Source organism: Falco rusticolus, chromosome 5 (genome assembly GCF_015220075.1).
Source record: "Falco rusticolus isolate bFalRus1 chromosome 5, bFalRus1.pri, whole genome shotgun sequence".
In the NCBI taxonomy this organism is placed as follows: Eukaryota; Metazoa; Chordata; class Aves; order Falconiformes; family Falconidae; genus Falco; species Falco rusticolus.
The window spans coordinates 66,870,622-66,893,564 of record NC_051191.1 but is presented as its reverse complement, the minus strand read 5'-3'; the positions used below and the strand labels follow the sequence as shown (position 1 = coordinate 66,893,564).

At 41.6% G+C, this 22,943-nt stretch overlaps 1 protein-coding gene across 4 annotated transcripts in view; it reads right to left on the bottom strand.

Annotated features, from left to right (window-relative positions):
- Positions 1-8,294: 8,294 nt before the first annotated feature.
- IPO8 (importin 8) overlaps positions 8,295-22,943 on the bottom strand; it is a 50,916-nt gene continuing 36,267 nt past the window's right edge. For 3 of the 4 annotated variants that reach the window (XM_037388662.1, XM_037388661.1, XM_037388663.1), the window contains exons 22-25: positions 17,851-18,056; positions 16,169-16,408; positions 15,395-15,511; positions 8,295-14,691 (exon numbers count right to left, since the gene is read on the bottom strand). In XM_037388662.1, the coding sequence (XP_037244559.1) occupies positions 14,594-14,691; positions 15,395-15,511; positions 16,169-16,408; positions 17,851-18,056 (661 nt within the window). In that variant the 3' untranslated portion in view covers positions 8,295-14,593. Of the gene's footprint in view, positions 14,692-15,394; positions 15,512-16,168; positions 16,409-17,796; positions 18,057-22,943 lie in introns of those variants that run through there. The other variant, XM_037388664.1, reaches the window with a different exon arrangement.

Below are 22,943 nucleotides of genomic sequence, written 5' to 3'. Positions count from 1 at the left end.
GCAATGGGAAACACTTTTTGCATTTTGTTACAGAAGGTTTATAAATGGTTGTACTTCACTCTCGGAGTTTTTCCTCTGCAGCTGACTTTTCCTATGCAGAACATAGTCCTGCAGGCAAAAACTGGGTGATGGCACATCAGTTGCAGAAATGAGTTCTTGCTTGGCACAGACAAGATGAGTAGCCTCCTTTGTATGGCCATTATTTGAACATGTGGGGAAAATGAAGCAGAGATTTCTAGAATCATATGCAACGCATAAATGTCTCATGCTAACAATAATGCTGAGGACAAGCCCTCACACCAAAAGCAAGACTGTTGTAGATGCAACTTCACACCCTTCCTGCAAGTGAAGGGAGCAACACATACAGAAGTAAAGCTCTTGTACACCGAGAGCTGCAAGGCAACTTTGTGACTCCTAGAACCAAGGTTTGCCACTCCGGAGAACGGCATCCTGTCATTCCCTGAATTAAATAGAAACAGGGCCAAATGCAAGACAAAGGTAGAAGCAGGAGGAAAAAGCATCCTAGACTGCTAACAAGCACTTTTCAGAAAACTGACAAAAGAGATGCTTGATAGTGATTACAGCATCAGAAATCACATGTAGAGATCTAGGATCTTCTCCTCTCAAATGCTCCTTCCTTGGATGCTCAGTTGGCCTAGGGAATCCAGGTGATAGTGGGTGTTGAGATCTCTTCTTCCCTGAGCCTGACTGGCATACATACTCTGTTGGAAGGAACCCACAAACACGTCAAACTGAAAAATAAATCTGTCTTTATTCTAAGAGCATTACATCTTTAAATGTCATTCACCTGTAGAATGGTACAGCTGAACCCAATGTGATCTTCTCATGGACCTAAAGGTTGCTGTAGAGCAAACCAATGTCAGAAGAATGTGACAAAACCTACAGAAATGTCCTTTGCTAACAGCTTTCCTAGGAAATGCTGTACTTGAAGCAGCTCTCCAATGCTATCAGAGAGATTGCACCAATTTAAAAAAAATAATCACACTTCACAAAGAACTTTTAGTACTACAGAACTCTGAACCATAAACTGACCCAACAAGTTAGGTAAGTAATAAGGGACCCTCTTTCTTTCAGTGTTGCCCCTGACTGTCTCCTGCCTTCTGTAGCAAGTCAGGCACACGGCAAAGACAATAATAAATCTTTCAAGCCAGTGGGTGGCATCCCATATTATGTGCTGGATGTGTCATTGATAGCTTGAATATATCAGATATTTTTAGCTACTGTAAGCGGTTCTAAGCAATCAAGTATTGTAATCAAGAGCATGCAGAAGCTCAGCTATATCAGTTCAGTCAGGATTTTAAGGATTCAGGCTTTGCAACTCTGACAATGTGTTGGGATGGTATGAGCAGAGTTGCTCCTTGCTTTGGTGTAGCACAGCCATTTTCAGAAGACTGATCTCCCTGAGAAGTCCCCACTGTGCTCAGCTTAGGGGATAGTTATTTCACTAATGGCAGCTTTCTGCAAGGAAATATGAAAGGTAACTCTAAACACCTCCAACCAGGGCTGTGCACCATGGTGAAAATCTCTGGGTTCCAGTGGGCCACAGAGCCAAGCTATTTGAGAAATGACACGGAGGGATTACAGACAGGAAGGTTATGGAGCAGTCAATCTTTACGAGCGAGCAGGAAGCCCGCAGAGAACCTGCGACGGCCGCCCGGCCGAAGGCTCAGCCCAGCAGCACCAGCACCCGGAGCTCCCGGAGCCCCCCGGAGCCCGCCGCGGCCTCAGCACCACGGACAGCGGCGCGGCCGCCCGCCCCGCCCCGCCCGCGGGCGCGTTAATCACGGGCACGGCGCGTTAATCACGGGCACGGCGCGTTAATCACGGGCACGGCGCGTTAATCACGGGCACGGCGCCGGACCCGCGTTAAACACGGGCACAGCGCGTTAATCACGGGCACGGCGCCAGGGCCGCGTTAATCACGGGCACGGCGCGTTAATCACGGGCACGGCGCCGGGGCCGCGTTAATCACGGGCACGGCGCGTTAAAGGCGGGTACAGCGCGTTAATCACGGGCACAGCGCCGAGGCCGCATTAATCACGGGCACAGCGCGTTAAAGGCGGGCACAGCGCGTTAAAGGCGGGTACAGCGCGTTAATCACGGGCACAGCGCGTTAAACACGGGCACAGCGCCGAGGCCGCGTTAAACACGGGCACAGCGCGCTAAAGGCGGGCACAGCGCCGGGGCCGCTCCCAGAGCGGTGCCCCCGCCCGCGCCCTCTGGCGGAGCCGCTGCGGGCGGGACCGCCCGGTGAAAAGGCGCCGCCGGAGGAGCCGCGGCGCTCGGGTGCGCGGTGGCAGCGCTGCGGCTGCACCTGGCAGGCTCCGGCTCTGCGCCGGGAGGAAGAACGTTTCCCCCACAAGTGACAGAGGAATCTAGGGGAGAGTTACAAGCGTGTTCGAAAACGCTGTGAAGAAGCAAATGCGGGCTCTGCAACTGCGTCGATAGCGCTCGATCCTCTCTCTAAACTTCTGTATGTCCGTGTGCTCCCTCTTCTTCACCACCACGTTTTCATCTAGATCTTCCTACAGCCTGGTGTCCCCTATCCGGCTTTGAGTACATCCATAAAGAGACAATACACCTGCACCTCTCATCGATAGATCATTGCAAAGAAACCAAAATTTGATGGCAAGGCTTGACACTGGAAGGCACAGCGGTGCTGGCCACGCACCTCTGTACCAGGGCTGAGCAAACAGTTTCAGGGTCAGAAACATGCCTCTACTTTCCCCTGCAGTAACATCAAGTAAATGGCTGCAGGTGCCTTCCTCAACCTTCAAAGGCCAGTGTTTCCCTCTCCAGCCTTCTCTCCTTCACCAGTGTGCTTTGTCATCCTGGAAAAGGTTAAGAACATGAGGGTCACAACCCATCCCCTTGAAACCTCTGGGGATCCCTCCGTTCATCTTGTTCTTCCATGCTTAGATCCTTTGTCAGTGAGATGCTCGTTCTTCTCTTGTGAATAATAAGCCACCTGCTTCCCTCAGCAAGCAGAACTCACTAGACAGCTGCTGACACTTTGCAATCCAGACACTCATTTCTCCTGTAGGTTCTCCTTTTATACCTCCCCCTCCCACACAACTCTGTAGTTCATGACAACACAGAACTCTATAACTCATGCTTCAGCGTTTGGACTGCTCTGAGGAAATTACATACCCTTGCAACTGAAGCTAACGCTACTTCAAGCAAGCTGTAGTTTCCAGAGTTAGAAATTGCATGGCGGTGGGACTCATGCCTAATACTTATTGCTTTTTCTGCTCATTTCCATTCAAATGCAAAGTGTAATTATCTTCAGACTGTCTGAAGCAGAGGCACTTCATTAAAGATTATTGCCATTATCACATTTTGAACAAGTCAAACACCTGCCCTCCTCATCATCTCTGCCCACATGGCCCAGCCAAGCCATTCTGCCACTGCTAACCCTGAATTTCCCCTGCTCATCCTACAGAAAGAGCAGTAAGATTGACTGGATAAAATCCTGAGCAATCTTCTGTGATCTCCAAGCTGACCCTGCTTTGGGCAGCAGGTTGACTAGAAACCTCCCAAGTCCCCTTCTGACCTGAACTACCCAGTGATTCTGAGTTCTCAAGCAGGGATAGTAATAAAAAATTATAGAAAATCCAGCTCTGTAACATACATCCCCCATGGGTTATATGTTTCCCTTCTTTAGGGTTTTCCCCTAATTCTAAAGAACAGGCTAATGGTCACCACATGCCCAGGGGCTCGACACATTCCGTACCTCATAATCAGAACCTTGCCTACCTTCAGGTGCTTTTGTTCAGCAGATTTCCAAGCTGTTCCCGCTGATTGCCTTTTTTCAAGGTCCTGCAACTTTGACATTCACAGATTATCTTCCACAGCACTCACTGATGAGCTGCTGACCTGAATGCTGTCATATCAGTTACTTGGGTTAGAGCATCCGCAGTAAAACACAAAACCAAAAAGCACCAAAAACATCACAATAGATGGTGCAACTAAGGCAACATAACACACTGTAAAACAGAAGAGCTCAGCTCCTGGGCAAGGAAAGGCTGCAATTTACTCTAGCAAGATAAAGCGTATGCATCAAATTACTCGTGTTTCGGTCTCTCCTATGTACAAGCAACGGCAAAACTGACTATACACTTGCACACAATCAGCAAACAAGGAGTGGAGGCTCTTCTTCTCTAATTACCGTTGGTTATAATCCTCCTGAGTGTTTCTCTCTCCCCTCCAAATAAACCCACCAAGGGTATACTTACATTAGCAGAATTACCCACCCAACCTGGATGGCTCATTTCCCTGAGCTTGCTTTATAAGAGAAGGAAGGAATCTGGCTTTGCCAGAGGCAGATTTAGAGTGTTCGATGGCTTAGGAGCACAACTCTGGCTATCCCCCACTCTCCTACAAAAAACTAAGATAAGCCTTCTAAACTAAATTGGGTGCCTAAAATCAGGTAGTGTGCTTATTTTTTTCCTTATCTCCCCATTAGCACTACATGTACTAGTGCTCACCTGTGTGTCGTTAAAAGTCATATCCATTGTTGGCAATTTTTTTCCACCCTATTTTTCTTCAACCAAAAAGGGAATACTAAAAAAAAACCAGTAAGAAAATACTGTACAAAATTACATTGTGAAACAGAAATCATTCAGGAAAGTATAAAATGCTTCCCGGTGCTTTAATATGGCTTTGGAAATTCATTAGATTATGAACTATTAGTGTCCTGTTAGGCAATCTCCTGCAACAGAATAAATCTTGGACTCGGGCATCCCGTAACACAAGCAACCTTGGATGAAAGCCACAAAGATGGCAACAAAATAAACTAGCACATGTCTTTTGAGATTAAATAGCGGGTGCTTTTTTTCCTGCAGCAGTACTGTCATAAAGTAAAACCTGGAGTTAAAAGTCAACTACAACTCCATATCCAAATGAGAAGTGAAAGAAAATTAAATCTCTCCCCCCAAATCAGGAGCAGAACATGTATATGAAGCAATAAACTGACTATTCACAGTTTATAAACAAAGCAATACTCTTTTTTTCCTTGTCATAGTTAACCTTGGATTTGTCTGCATCTCCCCCAACCTGCTGTATAGCTACAGAATTCCATTCAATCAGGATTTGGGCCCCAGTTCAGTAACTGGGCACTGAATCACTGAAAAAAATTGCTCAAAACCTATTTAAAAACATTATTACACAACACACAAAAAGAAACAGAATAGTAAAATAATCTCATGATTAATAATCTATGCTTTGTGGGACTATCTATTGACAGAGGAATCTGGCATCACTCCACATTTCTTCCCAATTCAGCAGCTCACAGCCACAAAGCCCCAGGAGGTGCACATGTGAGAGGAAGACTGAGCCATCCAAAATCACAATCGAGGCTATTTCTTTGCTTACAACAAGCAGAAGCTGAAGGTCTAAGGCAAGATCCTGATGCCCTGGAAGACCACTGCATCCTACAGCTCCGGAACAGACAGCAAAGTGAGAGGGTAACGAAGCCTAATTAGAGCAGATGGAAGGCAAACAGAAGCACTCTCACCCACCCTTCTGTGACAGCAGCCAGGCATGATTTGCCACCACAAACAGATGCTACTTCAGCCACGCAGTGGCAGTGGTTTTCAGTATGTGCATTTTATTAGAAGAGTATCAATCACTAAGTAAAAGAAAATCCCATTAAACAATCAAAAGTGTCTTCACAACTGTTAGAAAGAAGCAACCACAAGAACTGAGGCAGCCTGAGACACTACAGAATTCTCCCTCCTTGGCAGAACAACCTTCGGCAACTGGGAACGTCCTTTAGCTCCTCCAGCCTGGTGGCTCAGACAGCCCTGGGTTCCGTGAGCAGCCATACTTACAGACCAGATGAGGGCAACGGGAAAGTATTAGCAACCTTCTTTACCTTAGTCCTACCTTCATGAAATCAGTAAACCTTTTGATTAACAATTTTGATTAAACATTCTGAACTGCACATCAGGAGTAGTAACTCTTCCTTGGAGCAATTTCCATGCTTGCTCTTCCAGTGAAATCAATGCTCAGGGAACTTCTTGTGCATGGACTCTCTCCTGGCCGGGTTGATTCCACCCCCCCACCCCCACCCCCCAAATGACACAGACAGATCCTGTCAGTCTTTCTTCAAAACAGTAATACAAATTGAGCTAATTATGCTGTTCACCCTGAGCTGATTCTTGTTTGTCTGGACTCAACAGCTATGATCCTGATACTGAGGAACTATACTTCATGTGTCTGTTCAATCTCACTTCACGCTAACACATTTCTGAGTGGTCTGCGCACAGGAATGGGTGGTGAGAGCTGGCTCCGTTCAGTGCAGGGTCAGATGCTTTGCTGTGTTCTCCAATCACTCTTGTTGCTGTTTTATTTAACCCCCTCCCCCCGCATCTTCCAGAAAGATACACTTACGGCAGGAGGAAAATGCGACACAGGGTATGTTTTCTCCACACAGACATAGCTCTTCCAGAACACAGCCACAACTGCTGCTGAGGCCCGAGTGTCAGCCCCACAGCTGTGGTCAAATCCCTGCACAAAGGTGCAGCCGTCTGGCTCCATTACTGCTCCTTGCACAACAACCTGCCGAGGCAGTCGGGTGCAAGGCAAGGCATGTTGTGCTGAAAAGGACAGTACAGGTTCCTGGTACTTAATAGGGAGACTTTGAAGCTGCTTCAGGCACCCTCATTTGTTGCAGCTGCATACTCTGTCTACAAGGTGCTGAGAGATAGGCAGACATCTTTAATAAAAAAGGAAACCATCCATTATTCATATACGGATACAACCTTTCCAGACTCTATGTTACTCAATCTCATTTGTATGAGTATGGAGAGCTTTCCTGATGTACACACAAATCCACGTAGCTTGAGCTCTCCCAGAACAAACCCTTAAATTCAGTAGGAAACTGCATGGGATTGATTGAAGTCCCAGTGATTTAATCAAACAGGGAATTAAATGGTTTAAATTATTCATTTAACATGCCTGATAACAAGAGAAAGCAAACAGCAACCATCTTTCACCCTTGCTGGTGACTGACCAAAAGACATGACATTTTTAAGAGGTTTGGAGTTAATATTCAGCCTAAGAATGTGGTTCTGGCTAAAAGATCAACTCTCTGTCAGAGGACAGGAAGCAGCACAGGAGCCATACATTTACTTTGGTAAAAAAAATACACTCTTTAGAGCCTGTTAAAAGTGGCAATCACAACCTACACCTTGACAACTGATCCAGCATACCTGTTAATACCTGCAGAGAGACTATAAGCTTCCCAACACCCTGATACATGGCACAGAGGATACTGCAGGTTACCTGGAGTTCTGCTCCCACGTCATCAGGTGCACTTCAAAGCCTCAAGAGGAATAAGCAATTGGCATGTCATTTGTCACCTAGCCGAGAACCATTTTCCTAGAGAAGAACTCATCATACCAAGCAACCCACACAAGATACGATTAAACAATGTCACTGCTAGACAGATGAAATTGCAGCTCAATAGAAGAACTCACTGTTACTAAGCGATTTCATCAATTAAGTATGTTCTGGCAGAGCTGCTCTGGAAGGTGTTAGCAGTGATCCAAACAACTAGGACTGAGCAAATTTCTTGGGTGAAATCCTGGCTCCATTAGAGTCAATGGCAAAACTCCCAGGCACTTCTATACAGCCAGAATTTTAATTTCTCATGCCAGCTGCAACATGCTGCTATGGCTTTGGGCAAACTACACTAAATCAGCCTCCCCAGTTACAAAAATGGGCCACTAACCACTGCTCTTGGAGGGACTGTGAGGGATTCACAGAAATGCCCCATACAGAAAAGGGCAAGCATTATCAATCAGTGCAATTTAGCAAACGGTCTACTTCAGCAGCTCACTGTCAGGGAAATACTCCACTGATATAAACATCAGGCTTACAGTTCCAGCAGGATTGATCTCTTGTCCTGTGGAGGCTTGGTAAAACTATCTTCTGTATTAATTCCACACACGGAAGGCTGGTCCCAGCTCCGGCACAACCTCCTCTCTCAGGACTGCAAGATGACTATCTTCACTAGTTTGATATTCTGAGAATTGTATTTGGATGAGCTGTAATGATCTTATCTACATCAAATGTCAGTTATGTTCTTTCGCAGGCAAAGTGTGCATGTGAATAGTTGCCTTCACAAGTCTGAAATTAACAAACACCCACTGCTACACAGTGCACATAACTCTAGATAATACACACATTTGTTTAATTCTGGGGTGTTCTTGCAAATAAGCTTTATGGCTGTATGAGGAGAGGCTATAAAATGAGACTGGGGTCCTCGGTAGGTGGCATGTTCCATTTTTTTCAGAAACATTATTCCTCCCATATAAATACACAACAGATGTAACATTCGACCTAAGCAATAAGATTTATTACTATTTTTGAAGCAAATTCAGCACAGCTTAAGAGAACACTGTACAGAATTCTTTAAGCTAGGAAGAAGTTCTTCTTGTCAGCAATGCATGTTTTGCATTTGTCAATTCTTGCCCTCAAAGCCAACCCACAGTTCACTATTCTAGGCTCATTACAAAGGTGATGATCCTGCAATTCAATCTGCTAATGTAGCACATAGCGGTCTCCCCCTAGTCACTGCAGGCATGGGCTCATATCTTTGCCTTTCATATCAAAAGAAATCTGCATGGCCTCTTTGGTCTCTTTTTGAGCCCAAAAACATTTCAGATGATTTATGTTAAGCACATTACTAACAGCACATGCAATCAAAAGCAATTTTCACACATTGTTTGGCAATGGAAAAAAAAACATTACAGCTGTGATCAAAGAATAGAGTCTTGCTTATATTGTCTTATATTCATTTCTTTACCTCATGCACTTTTGTATAAATATTTATTGTTTCAAATTTTCTGCACAGACCATAGTTGTTCTGTTTTCTAAAAATAACCTGCTTATGCATAGTCTGCTAGTCTGTTCTTTTCAAAGCACTGATTTTCCTCCTTTCATTAAGTTCATTTCCAAGATCTCTGTGCATAGAAAGCAGTGGAAGAGGGCTATGTGCAACTTTACCAACAGACATGTTGAAAATACCTAAAAATGAGGAACAATTCTTGGATAAACACCTTTGATGGTAAACAGTCCTGTGAAAAATCAATAGGCCCATGTCATACGGTAATTTTGTATTTTGCATAAGGGCAAGAAACCTGAAAATTAAAACATAACTGAAGATAATATTAAAATCTCATTTCCAGAAAACACTTATGTTGCTCAACAGCTTCAACTATCAAGCAACGTTTCAGTTTTTGCATTTCACTTCATCTAACATAATCCTGGATGGTGCAGCAGGCAGCCCCTGACCAACACTCTCCATTCACCTCAGGGCAGTCCTGGAGGTGACACTGTTGTATTGACATTGGAGCAATCAATGCAGCTGAAAGTTCATCTCCTACCCCACCATACATGTAGCCAAGCACTTAAAATTGTGAACCCCTATGCAGCCTATAAAGAGAATCCTACTATTAACATACCACTTTCATTTTTCTAATATGGACAACTACCAGCTTGTAATCAAAATTACTTTCTGATCCCAAGTTCAAAGCATTGCACCAAATTTGGGGCTGCCCAAGCACATTCTCTTCCTGGAGAAAGTCATGGAACAAAGTTCTTGGATGCTCCTCGAGAAGATCCAGCCAACATCAGGAACACTACAGATCTGTGATCATATCAAACACATCACCTCAATTTAAATGGATGCTTTCCCAGTTCATCGCAATTACATACACCTGCAGATTCTCTCCAAACTGCTGATCCTCGAAACTCTTTAGTCAGGGAGCGTTCATCAGTTAGTTCCCTAGACATGGAGCACTCTAGGCAGCCCTTTAGGAGGAGGTATGCTGACAGCCTTTAAGAAAAGGCTGTAATCCCACTGAGTGTCTCCTGTCGGTGACTGCTCATCAGCCAGGACAAGAGGTTCCCAGACTTTTTAAAGGGATGCATGTTTCCTGTTAGAGAAAAAAAACACTCTTTGCCTCTCATTAATGGCTGTCAGATTCAGGGTACTGATATCCACACAGATGCTGCATATTCTATTTGAAAAGTATCTGAGTGCATTTGCAGGGAGTATTGGGATTAGGGTCCACAGGCCAGGGAAGTTTCTACCTGTCTAGTGCACAAGCACTGCTTTAGTTCTCTTTCATCTTACATTGGTTTTGTTTGGTTGGTTTTACAGAAACAGCAGAAGAGGTGTCAAAAGCAAGCAGCTTGGCCTGTTCACATATCCTCTTTACAATATGGCTTTATGCTAAGACTTTCTGGTATCTGGAACAGCGTCTGGCTTCCTTTAACAAACTGGGAACATCCATCTCTACTGTATCACTTCCATTTAGGGTAAGATTTGACATCCAAGAGAAAAGAATGCTATTTTCACTCATAAGATCAAGAAGTTGATAGCCGTGCCTGCTGTATGCCTTCCTGTGATGAGGGAAATACAATTCTCTGTCCACTGCAAGGATACAGAGTCTGGTGGACTTGAAGAATATCCTTGATCAGACATGGAGTTCCTTGAAGAACTGACCACCAGACTGTCAAACATTATCAAAAGATTGACTAGGGTATATCTTAGAACTAGGACTGGGTACTCCACTACATAGTGCACTTTTGCCTATCCCTTGGAAAAATTTCAGTACAAGGTGTGGGGATTTCAAAGTACCCATATTAAGAAGTAAATCACAGAAAGGCTCATCAAACCACAGGCACAAGTGAGGGGTTTTTGTAGTTCTGTATCATCTGCATGTGTTAAATACGAGACTTTGTTCTCTAGATAGAAATGCAATGGATAAGTTGTATTTCTTCAAGAACAACAGGATTTTAAAAAAATTGTTTAAGCTTTACCATTACAGGTATTTTGAATATCCCCTAAAATATCTGATAACAGAAAGAAAGAACAGAAGAAAAAAAGCTGAAAAGTATTTTGGCAACAAAAGACAGTTAACCATTCATGTTGTCGACAATTCCTTTGGCTCATGAAAGTCTCAAGACAGACTCTTGCTTAATAGTTACCAAAAAAAAAAGCCCCAAAATCTCTACTGTCCTACTTCTCTCCTCTACAATGTATGATGGAATCCAGAGTCACAAGCTGCCTGGACTTCACAGGCAAAGGGCATGTCCTAAAGCAGTTCATTTCATGTCTCTCTGACACCCCACAGGCACCCTTTCCCTAAAGCAAAGAATCTCACAGTATTATTTTGGGTAACATTCTTTACATATTTTGACTTACACTCCCAAAGCACATTTATTTCAATCAGACTGTGCACCTGTGGGTTTTGGGGGATTGTTGGGGTTTAGGTTTATTTAGCTTATTCCTTAGCTTGATGTTCAGCACTTTTCCTGGAGCTGGCCATTTTTGATTGAAGATTTTGCTTTGTCATGAAAGCAAACCAAGTATTTCAACTTTGAAAGAGGGAGAGCAAAAAGAAGCACCCAAAACACGTGGTGATTCCTGTTTTCCTTTCTAGAGTGACAAAACAGCATATACAACTCAATACCCAGGATCAGATGATTTTTTTCTGAAAAAGCAGCTTATGTAAGTTAACATTTGCTATGATTATAACCTACATAATGCTAACTTCCTATGTAAAGCCCCCATGGTGCCCATATGAGTCACCCTCACACCTTGGGAACGTGGGCATGGGGCAACATAGGTCAGCAGTTATCAGCTTTTGTTTTATTTTACAATACAGTCAGGATTTTCTGTACTTCCAATGGCAAATACACGCTGCTTGGTTGGCTGATGCTGGTATCTGATATTCCATGATCACCTTGGCTTCAAAGTGAGACAGTGATGCACATTTGTGTTACTCTCCCTTTAATGTAGTACAAAGCTGGACACAGCTCAGAAAGAAATCCCTAAAATCCATTACCTATTTATGATCATGTACAAACGGATATTTATCATGTTAAAAGAGAACCGTATGTTAAAGCGGAGGCTAGAGCCCAATAAATCTTTTTGGATGAAAACCCTGTTCAAAAAAAGGAATAAAATAATTAACATTTGCTTTTGCCAGTAGAAACATTTGCTCACGAGTCTCCTGGGAAGGGAAGGGCATTTAACCTTTTTACATGCCATTCGCTCAGACATCTCTAACCCCCACTGCAGAACAGACAACAAAGATTCCTGACTCCACGCTGCTGATTAAACCCCTTGTAAGAAACATCTGGATGAAATTTTCTTGGCAGTTGATCTGAAAAGTATACAAGAAGCAGAACTAGGGAGCAGCCATAGTTCAGCTGAGTGACACAAAGATGCTGCTATGCAAAAGCAGATTTCTCCTTGAACACATTAACTCCTAAATATCAGCTTGTGACTGTGCAAGCAACCTCATTAGCAGAAGAAAAATAAATCCCTCTTCTACTCTGCATGCCAGTGTAAAAAAGGCTTTGAAAGAAACCCAACTTGACAATCTCATTTTTTAAAAATAAAATTATACAGGGCTTAAACAGTTTACCTGCCACTTCAGTTTGTCACTAAAAGAGAGATCGTCCATGTGTCCTTAACTTCCCCAAAACATTTTTTAAATTCATGAAGGATTTCAAAACTTCTATGATTTCTGAGAAACTCATGAACAAACTGGATGCAATGCCTTCCAGCCATCTCAGTCAATACACCCTCAGGCCTAAATTAACAAAAGTGACTTATAATTTCTGTGGCCTGACCTTCCAACAAAGGATGTCCCATCCCTCTGTTGCTTGAGCTTAAAGAGCCTGTCCATCACAGCTCAATGTATTGTTCCCTTTTGGAAATACAGACCCCGGAATTCTCAGGTTCCCATATGTTCAACGGATCCAAAAGAGAAATTTTCACTGTCGCTATTGAGTGGCTAGCAGCAGTGAAAAACCTACATGAACCAGGCTAACTTCACTCTGCAGCTACTGGGGGAGGGGGGGCAGGGAGCAGAAAGAAAAAAAACAAAGCAAGCAGCAGCAGAGAACAGCACCAGAAAGAGTCTGACACATCGGGGCAGGAAAAAGGAAAGCAGCGGGGAACCTTCTGCCCCACAGCTGCCAGGCGAAGGAAATTCTAGGGGATGGGGCAATGAACAGGCAGAGACACTTTAGCCTTTTCCAGAAGCCAAGGTATAGAGTGCTGCAGATTTATCAGACTAAACTACAATTACTCTGACATATAAAAAAAATAAAGGTTCAGCACAGTGCAGGGCCAGCAACCTGTTGTTTGAACACTACAGTTGTTTTAAACTTGATGGGGGTATGGGAAGGGCTTTGACTTCTCTGTTGAGGCACTGCTTTAAAGAAATACATTATCGCTATGTGCTTAAATAGTTTTAAGTCATAAAGAAATTAACACTTAGAGACAAAATCTGGTCTCAACATTTTATCTCAAATCCAAACTTCACATTCTAAACCACCCCTACTTATTTTGGCTATACCACTGCGATCCCAATAGATCTAAAGGAGGGGTACCTATTCAAATTAGTACTGTTGTCAGTTTCTCACTAAATGAACATATTCACAAACACCTTGTTATATGTGTTTCAATTTAAGAGAAACCATTCTTTGAAATTTAGGAAGAAATCTGGCAGATAATGAAATCTCAGCAGGGGACAAGAAGAGCCAAATGGAATGCAGACCAGAAATACAATCACAGAAGTGTAAGAGTAAGAAGAAATAAGTTTGGAGCTGTTTTTCTTCTATTAAGATAAATAACGTATTGTAAATATTTTGTACCACATTATTCAGTACTACCACTGGAATGGTAATGAATGAATAAAACCATAAAAGAGGTTTACAGAATCCCAAGAAAAATTCAATATTCATCAAAAATAGTGGAAATAAAAAGTTGTCATGTAGAACATCTACATGCAAGGGCCACAACACTTGTCCAGGCAGGAGGTAATATCAATGTAGATTTAGGGTAACCACCTGCCATGCATGCCATCGTAACTTAAGCGAGTTGATTTCATGGCTAAGAGAAATAATTTAATACTACTGCATCAAGGGAAAACTGCAATTTCATTATGATCCTTTGACGTAACCAGTGTATGCTCTGTAACTCCAACAGATGCCTCCCTCTACAAATTTGGTCTGCACCAAATAGGGAAGATCAGATAATATTCTGAATCCAGCAATGTGTATGCAACCAAAGAACAATTAAACCGAGCAGTAAAAAGCAGGTGACTGGAAAACATGGAACCAAGGCTTACAGTGTATCAAGAAATGTCCTTACACTTAAAAAATTATAATGCACTCCAAAATCCATTTGTTCGGGCAATCCATGTACAACAGAAGGCACTGTTATCCATATGAATCTATCAATTCTGCACAGCAAAAACCTGAGAAGTACAACGCAATTAGATGCAGCCTGGCCCCTTCCCAGTCATTCAGGTTCCTTGAGGACAAATGTTTCCTTTCAGTCCATCAAATTATAAAAACACCACAAGAATTTGTACATTACAGTAGCTGGTTAGAAAAAGCATTCTGGTGGGGGAAGCACACTGCTATTTTCCAGAAAACCTTCAGCAGCATTAAATTACTCTCCCCTATCACTCAGAAGTCACGATGATTTCAAGACAATGTAACAATGAGACCTTTCCCATTGGCCTTTGTAGCTGATCCTTCAGTTGCCACCAGGAGTACTTCCAGCAAAGTTAAATGCTGTGATCAGTCCTTTGTTGTCAAATGTGTAGCCACTTTGTTGTTCTATTGTTTTAGACTCTAGAATTCAAAGAAAGGAAAGGATAAGAAAAATAGTCCATGAAGAATGCTTTTGCCAGAGACAATACAGCACAGCTAAGAATGCAAAGTTGTGGAAAAAACTCTCAGTTGAATCGAAATTTCATTCCCTAAATGCAGTGACAGTAATAAATTACACTGAAATTTTCTCTCAATGTGTAAAAACACACAGCTCTACAACAGAGCTGAGAAATTAATCCTTTACAGAATCAGTCTGTTACACTATTCTGCATGCTTTTTGATTAAATCTGAATTTATTTTCCATGATGAAAGCTTCCTAAACTTCTAAAACCCTGCACTGACTGTGAAGGCAATGTTAGCAGTTTAAAAGTTACAAAACTGTTAGACACATAATAATCTATAGTATTTTCTTCATCAAATGCCTGGCTGACAGCTAGGTATTGCCTTAATTTGCTCTTCATTTCAAATGTCAGATTGTGCAAAACTAGTTCATAACCTCTTCAAACAGCAGCACACATCAATAAGAAGGCAATTAATTAGAAGCAACAGTAATCTCTCCGAGTAACACACACTTCCAGGCAAGGAATAATATAAGCATAATATCCTGCTCACACTACTCAGAAAATGTTAATTAGCGCAGAGATTTACACTTTCTGTTGTTACAGATTAGATTCAGTTCCAACATCCCTGAAACAGATAAAATGGCCCCAGAGAAGTGACTTACCTGCAGCATTTCGCCGGTGTTCTGCTAATGTATAAATTTCCTGCAGCTGTTTCTTCTGATCCTCACTCAGCGGTGCTGTCAGTGAATGGTACCAGGCTGTGTCTCGGCTCTGCACCGCTGTCGGAACAGGCATGGATGAAAAACGATTATCAGGTTACACTGCAAGTTAATTTCAGAAGAACAAAATGAAACACACAGAATCCCTGGTTGGTTTTAAAACAGATTTTGCACTGCAAAACAGGTTCAGTATTCCTGTCAGTTTTCTTAGCACAGAATCCCAGCTATAATAGAGGCAATCTAGTTTGGGGAACTTAATTACATCCTCTGCTTTCTGAAACAGAAACTTTGTGGCCATTATTCATGAGGTGGATCTTCTAATTTAAAACTCATAGCAAAACTAAAAGCAACAGGATTAGTCAAACAGGAAAGGGAGAAAATAATTTCTCCATTATGATTTTAACATCTAGAAAGTGACAAATATTTCTACATATAGGAGTCCCTCTAGTGACCGAGTCCCACTTATTTAGGCTGTGACTGAAAAGTTCTGAAAGAGACCATGAAGAGGATTAATCTCTGGCTGTATTTGCTACCATTTGTTTTTTGCAGTACTTGTAAGCCAAAAATTCTTAGGACTAACATTAGAAAGCAAGATCGCCTTTTTCAGTTTCAATAAGCTAAATTATTACTTGTAACAAAGAAAAGGGTTTTTCCTGATGCTCATCAACATCTCCAGACTATTTCATCACATCATTCTGCCAATTAGCAAACACATACTTAAAAGTGCTTGTGTAAAAAACTGGTATTCATCAACACCATTTTCAAGGTCAAGAGGTGTGCTGAACCCTTCAAGAGCAGTTTCTTCCAATGCATCTTCATCCCAGTCGTCATCATCATCATCATCTTCGTCCTCTTCCTCTCCACCTCCACCATCACCTCCTCCTCCTCCTCCACCATGGTTGTCTTGCATCACCTGGCTCACTTCATTTGCCTCCTCCTCATCACTTGGTATCTCTTCTGCAAAGGCATTAATGAATTTTGTTTAAAAAGTTTAAAAAGTTTAAGGAAGCAATGACTTACGAACGAAGAACAATTAGTAAGTTTAGGGCTTGGCTGGAAAGGGGACCCTCTGTTAACACCCTTCCCTCAAAATCTCAGAAGGACTGGAAAAATGAAGCCATTAAAATGCTTTCTACATTCAAGATCAGTTAAACTTTTGTTTCTGAACACACCTGGAGAATGTGAAACTGCCATCTTTTTTCTTCCTTCATTTATGCAGTCACCATGCAATTAAAAGATCCAAAAATTTTGAGGAATTGTGTCTTTGACAAAGTGTTCCATCACTGTGCTTTTGAAATTATGAACACATAGAGACTTGCATAGACTTCACAAATTGATACAAAACAAAGAGAAAACCAGATGTAGGCCAAAAGTCTGCCTGGTAGTCTTCAGAATGCTCCCTTATTTGAATAAAGTTAAAATAGCTTCTTTCACTCAGCTTTACCTTTCATTCTGCTTATGAAACAACTATTATATCCTGAATTAAATGCAACTCCAATATGCAATTCTAACACTGCTGTTTGTTACAGAAAAGTATTTCTGATTTATAAACAAGATAAAAAAGACCCTTTCCAAACCTTCAGCTCTTCCTGTGTTAACAGTTTAGAAAGAATGAAGATGACTATATCTGCCACAAGCTGGGACTGAATGACAGGTCAGAGATTTGAAAATTACTGTGCTGTTTCCACACTGTATTCCTATGCATTGAGAAGAATCCTTAATTCCATTACAGAACAATCAAGTGTGGAATGGGAGTGTATTACATAATTGTCTTACATCCAATCTAATTTTCAGACCTCAAACAATCTATCTCCTTTCCAAGTCAAATACAGTCACATAAATCTCCCTGCAACGCTGTGTAAAATTCACTCCCCACAATTCCCCCCACAGGGTATTCTTTGGTGGTTTTTCTCTTCTGGCAGACACAGCAGTAAGAGGTCTGTCTACTCCAGGAACCTCCGCTGTCTCAAACCCCACTTAGCAAATCACTTTCCATTTGGACAAAGACTTGCTAGGATTTCCTTCAAAGTTCAACCAAACAGGTCTTTCAAATAGTTGGGTACTAGGAACAGCTTCCTTCCAGGGATCAAGAATATAACCAGTGCAGTCCTGGTTATGTGAGAAGATGGAGCACATGCACAACCCAGAAGAGTAGATTTACAAGTTTTATTGTTACTCTTAAACCAATACTACCCTTTCACAAAGTGTTAGCTGTTATACACTGAAACATTTTGATCACATTTTGGAAGGAAAAATCAATTCCTAAGATGATCTTTCAAGCACCCAGTAAGATGAGCTATTTCCAGCAGACTAATAAGTCTTAAAAATGAACTGCAATTTCTTACCCCCTTTAAATTAAATCCAGACAAAATCCACAATGTGAAAAGGGGAGATTTTACCATTATCTTCTGCAACGTGTTTTTCATCTTTAGCATGATCCTCATGTTCTGTGAGTTCCCGTGAGGCGCAAACTTGTTTTAAGCCCAAGAAGAGGAGGAGGATTGAAGGGACAATCTGGGCAGCCACAGCATCCACTGCAGGCGGTCGGTTCTGCAATTCCATTAGGATGCTCAGTCCTATTATACACATCTTCCTGTCATGGAGTCTGAAACAACACACACTTGTTAGGACAAAAAGCAGATTCTTACTGCAAGGATATGTAGAGAGCTTTAAAGTCCTAGTGCTTGACAGGGCAGAAGACAATGTCACAGAGACTATGCTCAGAGCCTACGCTGGATGATCCTAAACACATTATTTCATTTGTTCTGAATCTAAATTCCCCACTCAAAAGTACTTGCCCAGTAACATTTACATACCTTTCAATAACTGGTCAAAATCCTGGAACAACTGTTTCTGATTACCAAATGCAAAGTTTGGAATGCTGAATAAATACTGTTTAATAGTTATGTAGAATATCTTGTCTGTAATAAAGCATTTGATACAGCTTATCATCATTAAATAGAATGGAAAATTAATTTGCCTTGGCTTCGATAGCAGTACTGTTGCAGGGACTGAAATTAGCAAAATACTATTAGTGAAGAGTAATGATAAGAAGGAATGCACTGAATTGCAGTGTGTATTTATGGAGTGCCACAGGGTTAGCTGCATTTAAACATGTTTACGAAGAGTCCATCAGAATGGCTGTATTACACATCCAATTGCTAACACTAACTTGAGACACATTGCTAACTCCAGTGAAAGCAGGGAAATAACTCCACTGTATCAAGAATAACTGGCAGTACTCTCAAACAGGGAATTTGCAAATGAGCAGACCTCCAGTAAAACAAAAACTGTAGATAATTGAAGGGGAAAAAAATCACGAAGCTAGTAGCAAAAAGATTTTTATGTGACCACAACCAGGAAACTAGGTAAGAGCCTGTGCTCTTAAAAATAAGAATTGATTTTCACCTCCAGAAACAGAAGCTATTTGCAAACAAGACAGGGAGAATTCTCTAACTGCCTCTGCAGATACTCTTTGGTCCTCCTTTACTGAAAACACCAGTAGTATTCAACTCTCCTCTAACATTATGCTATTTTGCTATTAAGGGCACTTGAGAGGAGCTTGTTTTGTTTGAACTGTTCAATTTAATGCTGACAGCTTCTATGCAAGTCTTCTGCAGGACAAGTAGTCACAGCAAGAAGTTTCAGCAAGACCTACAGAAACCAAGCAAACCTCTAGAACTGCCAGAAAATGTCCATCCTCCAGACTCTTGGTAGACACTTCCATTAGCGGATCAGTTTTATTTTGGAATGAAGAAGATATGAGTTGAGAGAGAATAAACTAGTAAGACGTGCAGCAAAGAATACAATAAAGCTTACAGTGGAACAGCCAGCTCAATCCACCACTTCAAAAACTGCTACAGAAATCCAGTTCCAAGGTGCTTACAATTTCATTAACAAAGATCCCAAATAACATGCTATTGAATTATAATATTCTTTAAGTAATATAAGTGATCATGTATTACAGCTTTCTGAACTTTACATATGCTTAAACAAGGCTGGGGACCTGGAGGGATTTTATTACACCTCTCATTTTGTTAGTTCTGTTAGAACTTTGTGAAGTGATTCCATTCTCAGAGCAGTTGACAACAACAATAAAATATATATTACCACATGAAACATGATGATCGCAGAAGACCTTCCAAGAAAAGCAAAGTCAACTAGCCTATCCAATGACATGTTTTGTCATGTTGAGTTTGGCTGCTCCATTACACGTGTTGAAAAATGTACCAAAATGCAAGTAGGCAGAGAGTTTCTTTCCATCACTGCTAACAGCAATGCCTTCTTTTCAGAAGGAATGGGGCACAAAAGAGGGCATACAAATCAACCAAGGAAACCAAGTCAGGGGAACAGGGTCTGCTTTCACAGAAAAAAAAAAAAAAAAAAAAAAAAGACCTAAACTCCTTACTCTTGTCAGTTTTTCTGTGTTGAAAACAAGCTCATCACCATTTGCTCCAAGTTACAGACGATGCTACCTATGAATGAAGCATTGCTTTGCTGGGAGAATTGTCTTCACTGCAAGTACAAGAGGAAAGAACTTTCTCTACCTCCTCACTCTGCCAGCACCTTCATTCAAGTTTGACCAAAGCTCTGTAATCTATGCACAACACTTCTATCCTGCATCTTGACACTGAAAAGCCATGAAAATTTCTTTAAGCCTCAAATGTATAATGAAGCAATTTCAGTGTATGTGCCAGAGTAGTTAATGACAATTCGCATTTATAATACATTTGAAAAAGCTACCATTACACAATGTCAACTGCAAAATGCAACACAGTAAAATGTAAGAAAATTCTAGTAAGTAGTGGCTTAGCTTCATACTCCATTATCTTTTCTTGACAGCAAACAAAAGTGCAAGAATCAAGCATTGCTGTTTAAAAGGGAGTCATCATTAGGATGCAGCGCAAATGGCCAAAAACCACAGTATATTTGTCATGCTCAATTTTCAAGCTTCTAAACAGAGAAATTATAAGAATGAACATGTCTTCAGAATATGCATGTTATTAGAAACCCCAGCAGGACAGCAGAAATCCAGGCATCAAGCCATCTTTAGTAAACCTGAGCCAGAAGGAGACTTGTTTCTTCCACCTGCCAGCAGAGACAAATAGCAGGATAAGCATCTGCCTTGCCTGAAAGTTCAGCATTCTACTATGCCCCAGCTGTATCAAGTACCCACAGGCCAGAACAAGCAAACAGAATTCTATGTCATTTATGTATTTTTGTAATGGCAAAGAATGCTTTCAGGACCATTCCTTTGCTGTCAAAGGGTTCATTACTTCAGCACCCTTCTGTCTGCATGAGGGACCCTGGATATGAATTTCCTCAGTGCTTTATACTTTCAGACCCATACTTGTCTGCTTAGCAGTACACATCAATCCTCCCTAACAGTCACAGACTCTGCTTGCTCCCTCAATGGCGTATCAAGCCTGTAGTGCTAAACACACAACACATGGCAGTGCAATGCATGGCTCCTAGGAAAGCCTATTTTTAACAAGCTCTGTGTGGTCTTCATAATTTACAGGACCTTTTCTTGCTAATACACTTCCTTCCAATACAGGAAAAAAAGATCTAAGAATCTTTTGTATTTTAAACAAAGCTGAAAGTATTTTCAAAGGGAAATCACTAAGCCTTGCCTTTACTGGTTTACCATGCTCCTTTATGTGAGGATCAAGTTGCTTTCTCTTCAATCCAGTTCCTGGACAAATTGCAAATAATTTGCTATCTCCTCCTAGTTGCAAAGTTGGAACTAACCCTGTTTTCCTATATAAGACTGGGATTTTATATACAACTCCAAGAAAACTAGGATTTCTAACTATTTAAACTCCTCTTAAGCAAATCCCCCTATGCAGCTTCTAACACAATAAAATCACTTACTGGGGGGGGTTTAAGCAAGTTAGTTTTTCCTCTCAGCCTAGTTTCCACAGAATAATTTTTTAGTATGAGAGTAAGCATAAGTCATGCAGAAGTCTCACCCAAATTTCAGCTGTCAAGGAAAAGGTGGAAAGCAGTAAGGAACAAATGTTTCTACAAATGGCTTTTCAGTTTGAAGTTATTGTAGAGAACATTTAGAAATAATAAATACAATATACTGTGGTACACAGGCATTATGGGCACACATCCACAGATACGTAACATCCACAATGACATACTGGATTTTTACGACGAGTTCTGAGCTCTCCTTACCTGGATCATTTTTAATATTACAAATTTCTAATTAGTTTTAAATAGTTTTCATGTTTTTAATAACATGGAAAAACAGTTACTTATCTTACCCTAACTGCTTTTCCCCCTACAAGATGTCTTATTCCCATGGATTCCACCTCATGTGTTCACAAGCGCTGCTCAAGAAATACTGCATTCTTTTGGCAAACACCATTGGCAGCAGCCTGAGCGCATGCAGGCATGCACATCCCCACCGCTGGCAGAGCACGATCTATCGGTATTAAGACTTGTGAGATTTACATGGACAAAGCATCCTGAAGAGCCACTGTTACTGGTAGGTCACAGGTTTCCTGCAGGGCTAACAAAGAAATGGCAGTACCTGGCCCTTCACACCTGGAGGTGGATCTACTTTGATCTCCAATTTCTCTAGGATCTGTGAGTCTTCCAACTGATTTGAATTTAAGCCTAGAACTGCCTCTTGCTGGAAAGCAATCTAACTGTAAACCAAAGCAGCAGTGAATGATGGCTGGTGAGAAAAAGGACTGTACAAATCAGGCTTCCCACTGTTGTCTTCACTGATGAAGACATGAAGTCTGCAGGGGTGGACCCAAGAAAGGGTTTCAATCAAGCCAGAATTTGTTTGCATTTCTGTCTTCCCCTGTTCAATTAGGCCTCTGAATATCGGGCTGCTCTTCAGATGATGGCCTTTACTACCCTTACTAAAATAAATGGTCTTCCAGAAGCAGTGCTGTCCTGAGGGAAAGGGAGGAAGAAGTTCCTTACATCGCATCGCAGTGCCCAACAAGCAATACTATAGCAAAAGCCTTACACCTGGAAGTCACGTACTGAGGAGACAGCACTGAAGAAAGAGTCACCTTTTAGATTTAAGCAATATTACAGATATTTATTGCACTGCTGGTAGCAGCAGATCAAAGAGATACATTTTAATCTGCTGCTGCCATTCAAGTGCAGAGTCTGATCAGAATCTAGCATCATGATCTCAGTGTTTCATTTTCATAGGTGTTGTCAACTTTTGTTTCAGCTCTGAAAGATAATTTAGTTGCACAGTAGTTGGAGTAGTTAATGCTTTTTGAAAAGCAACACAAAAGAACTGAAAGCTAAGCTGTAGCTCACAGGAGTACTTCAGCTTGGAGCCTAGTCAGATCTGCAGTCCTCTGAATCTGTATCCGACTAGTTTCTCTCTGAATGCTCCAGGGATGAACGGTTTAAGGCTATACATCTCTTTCATTTTTGATTTCTTTTAAAAAAGGAATGACAAGTTTACCTTCTGTGAGGAATATCTTCCTTCCTACTGTCTCTGTATGCATTC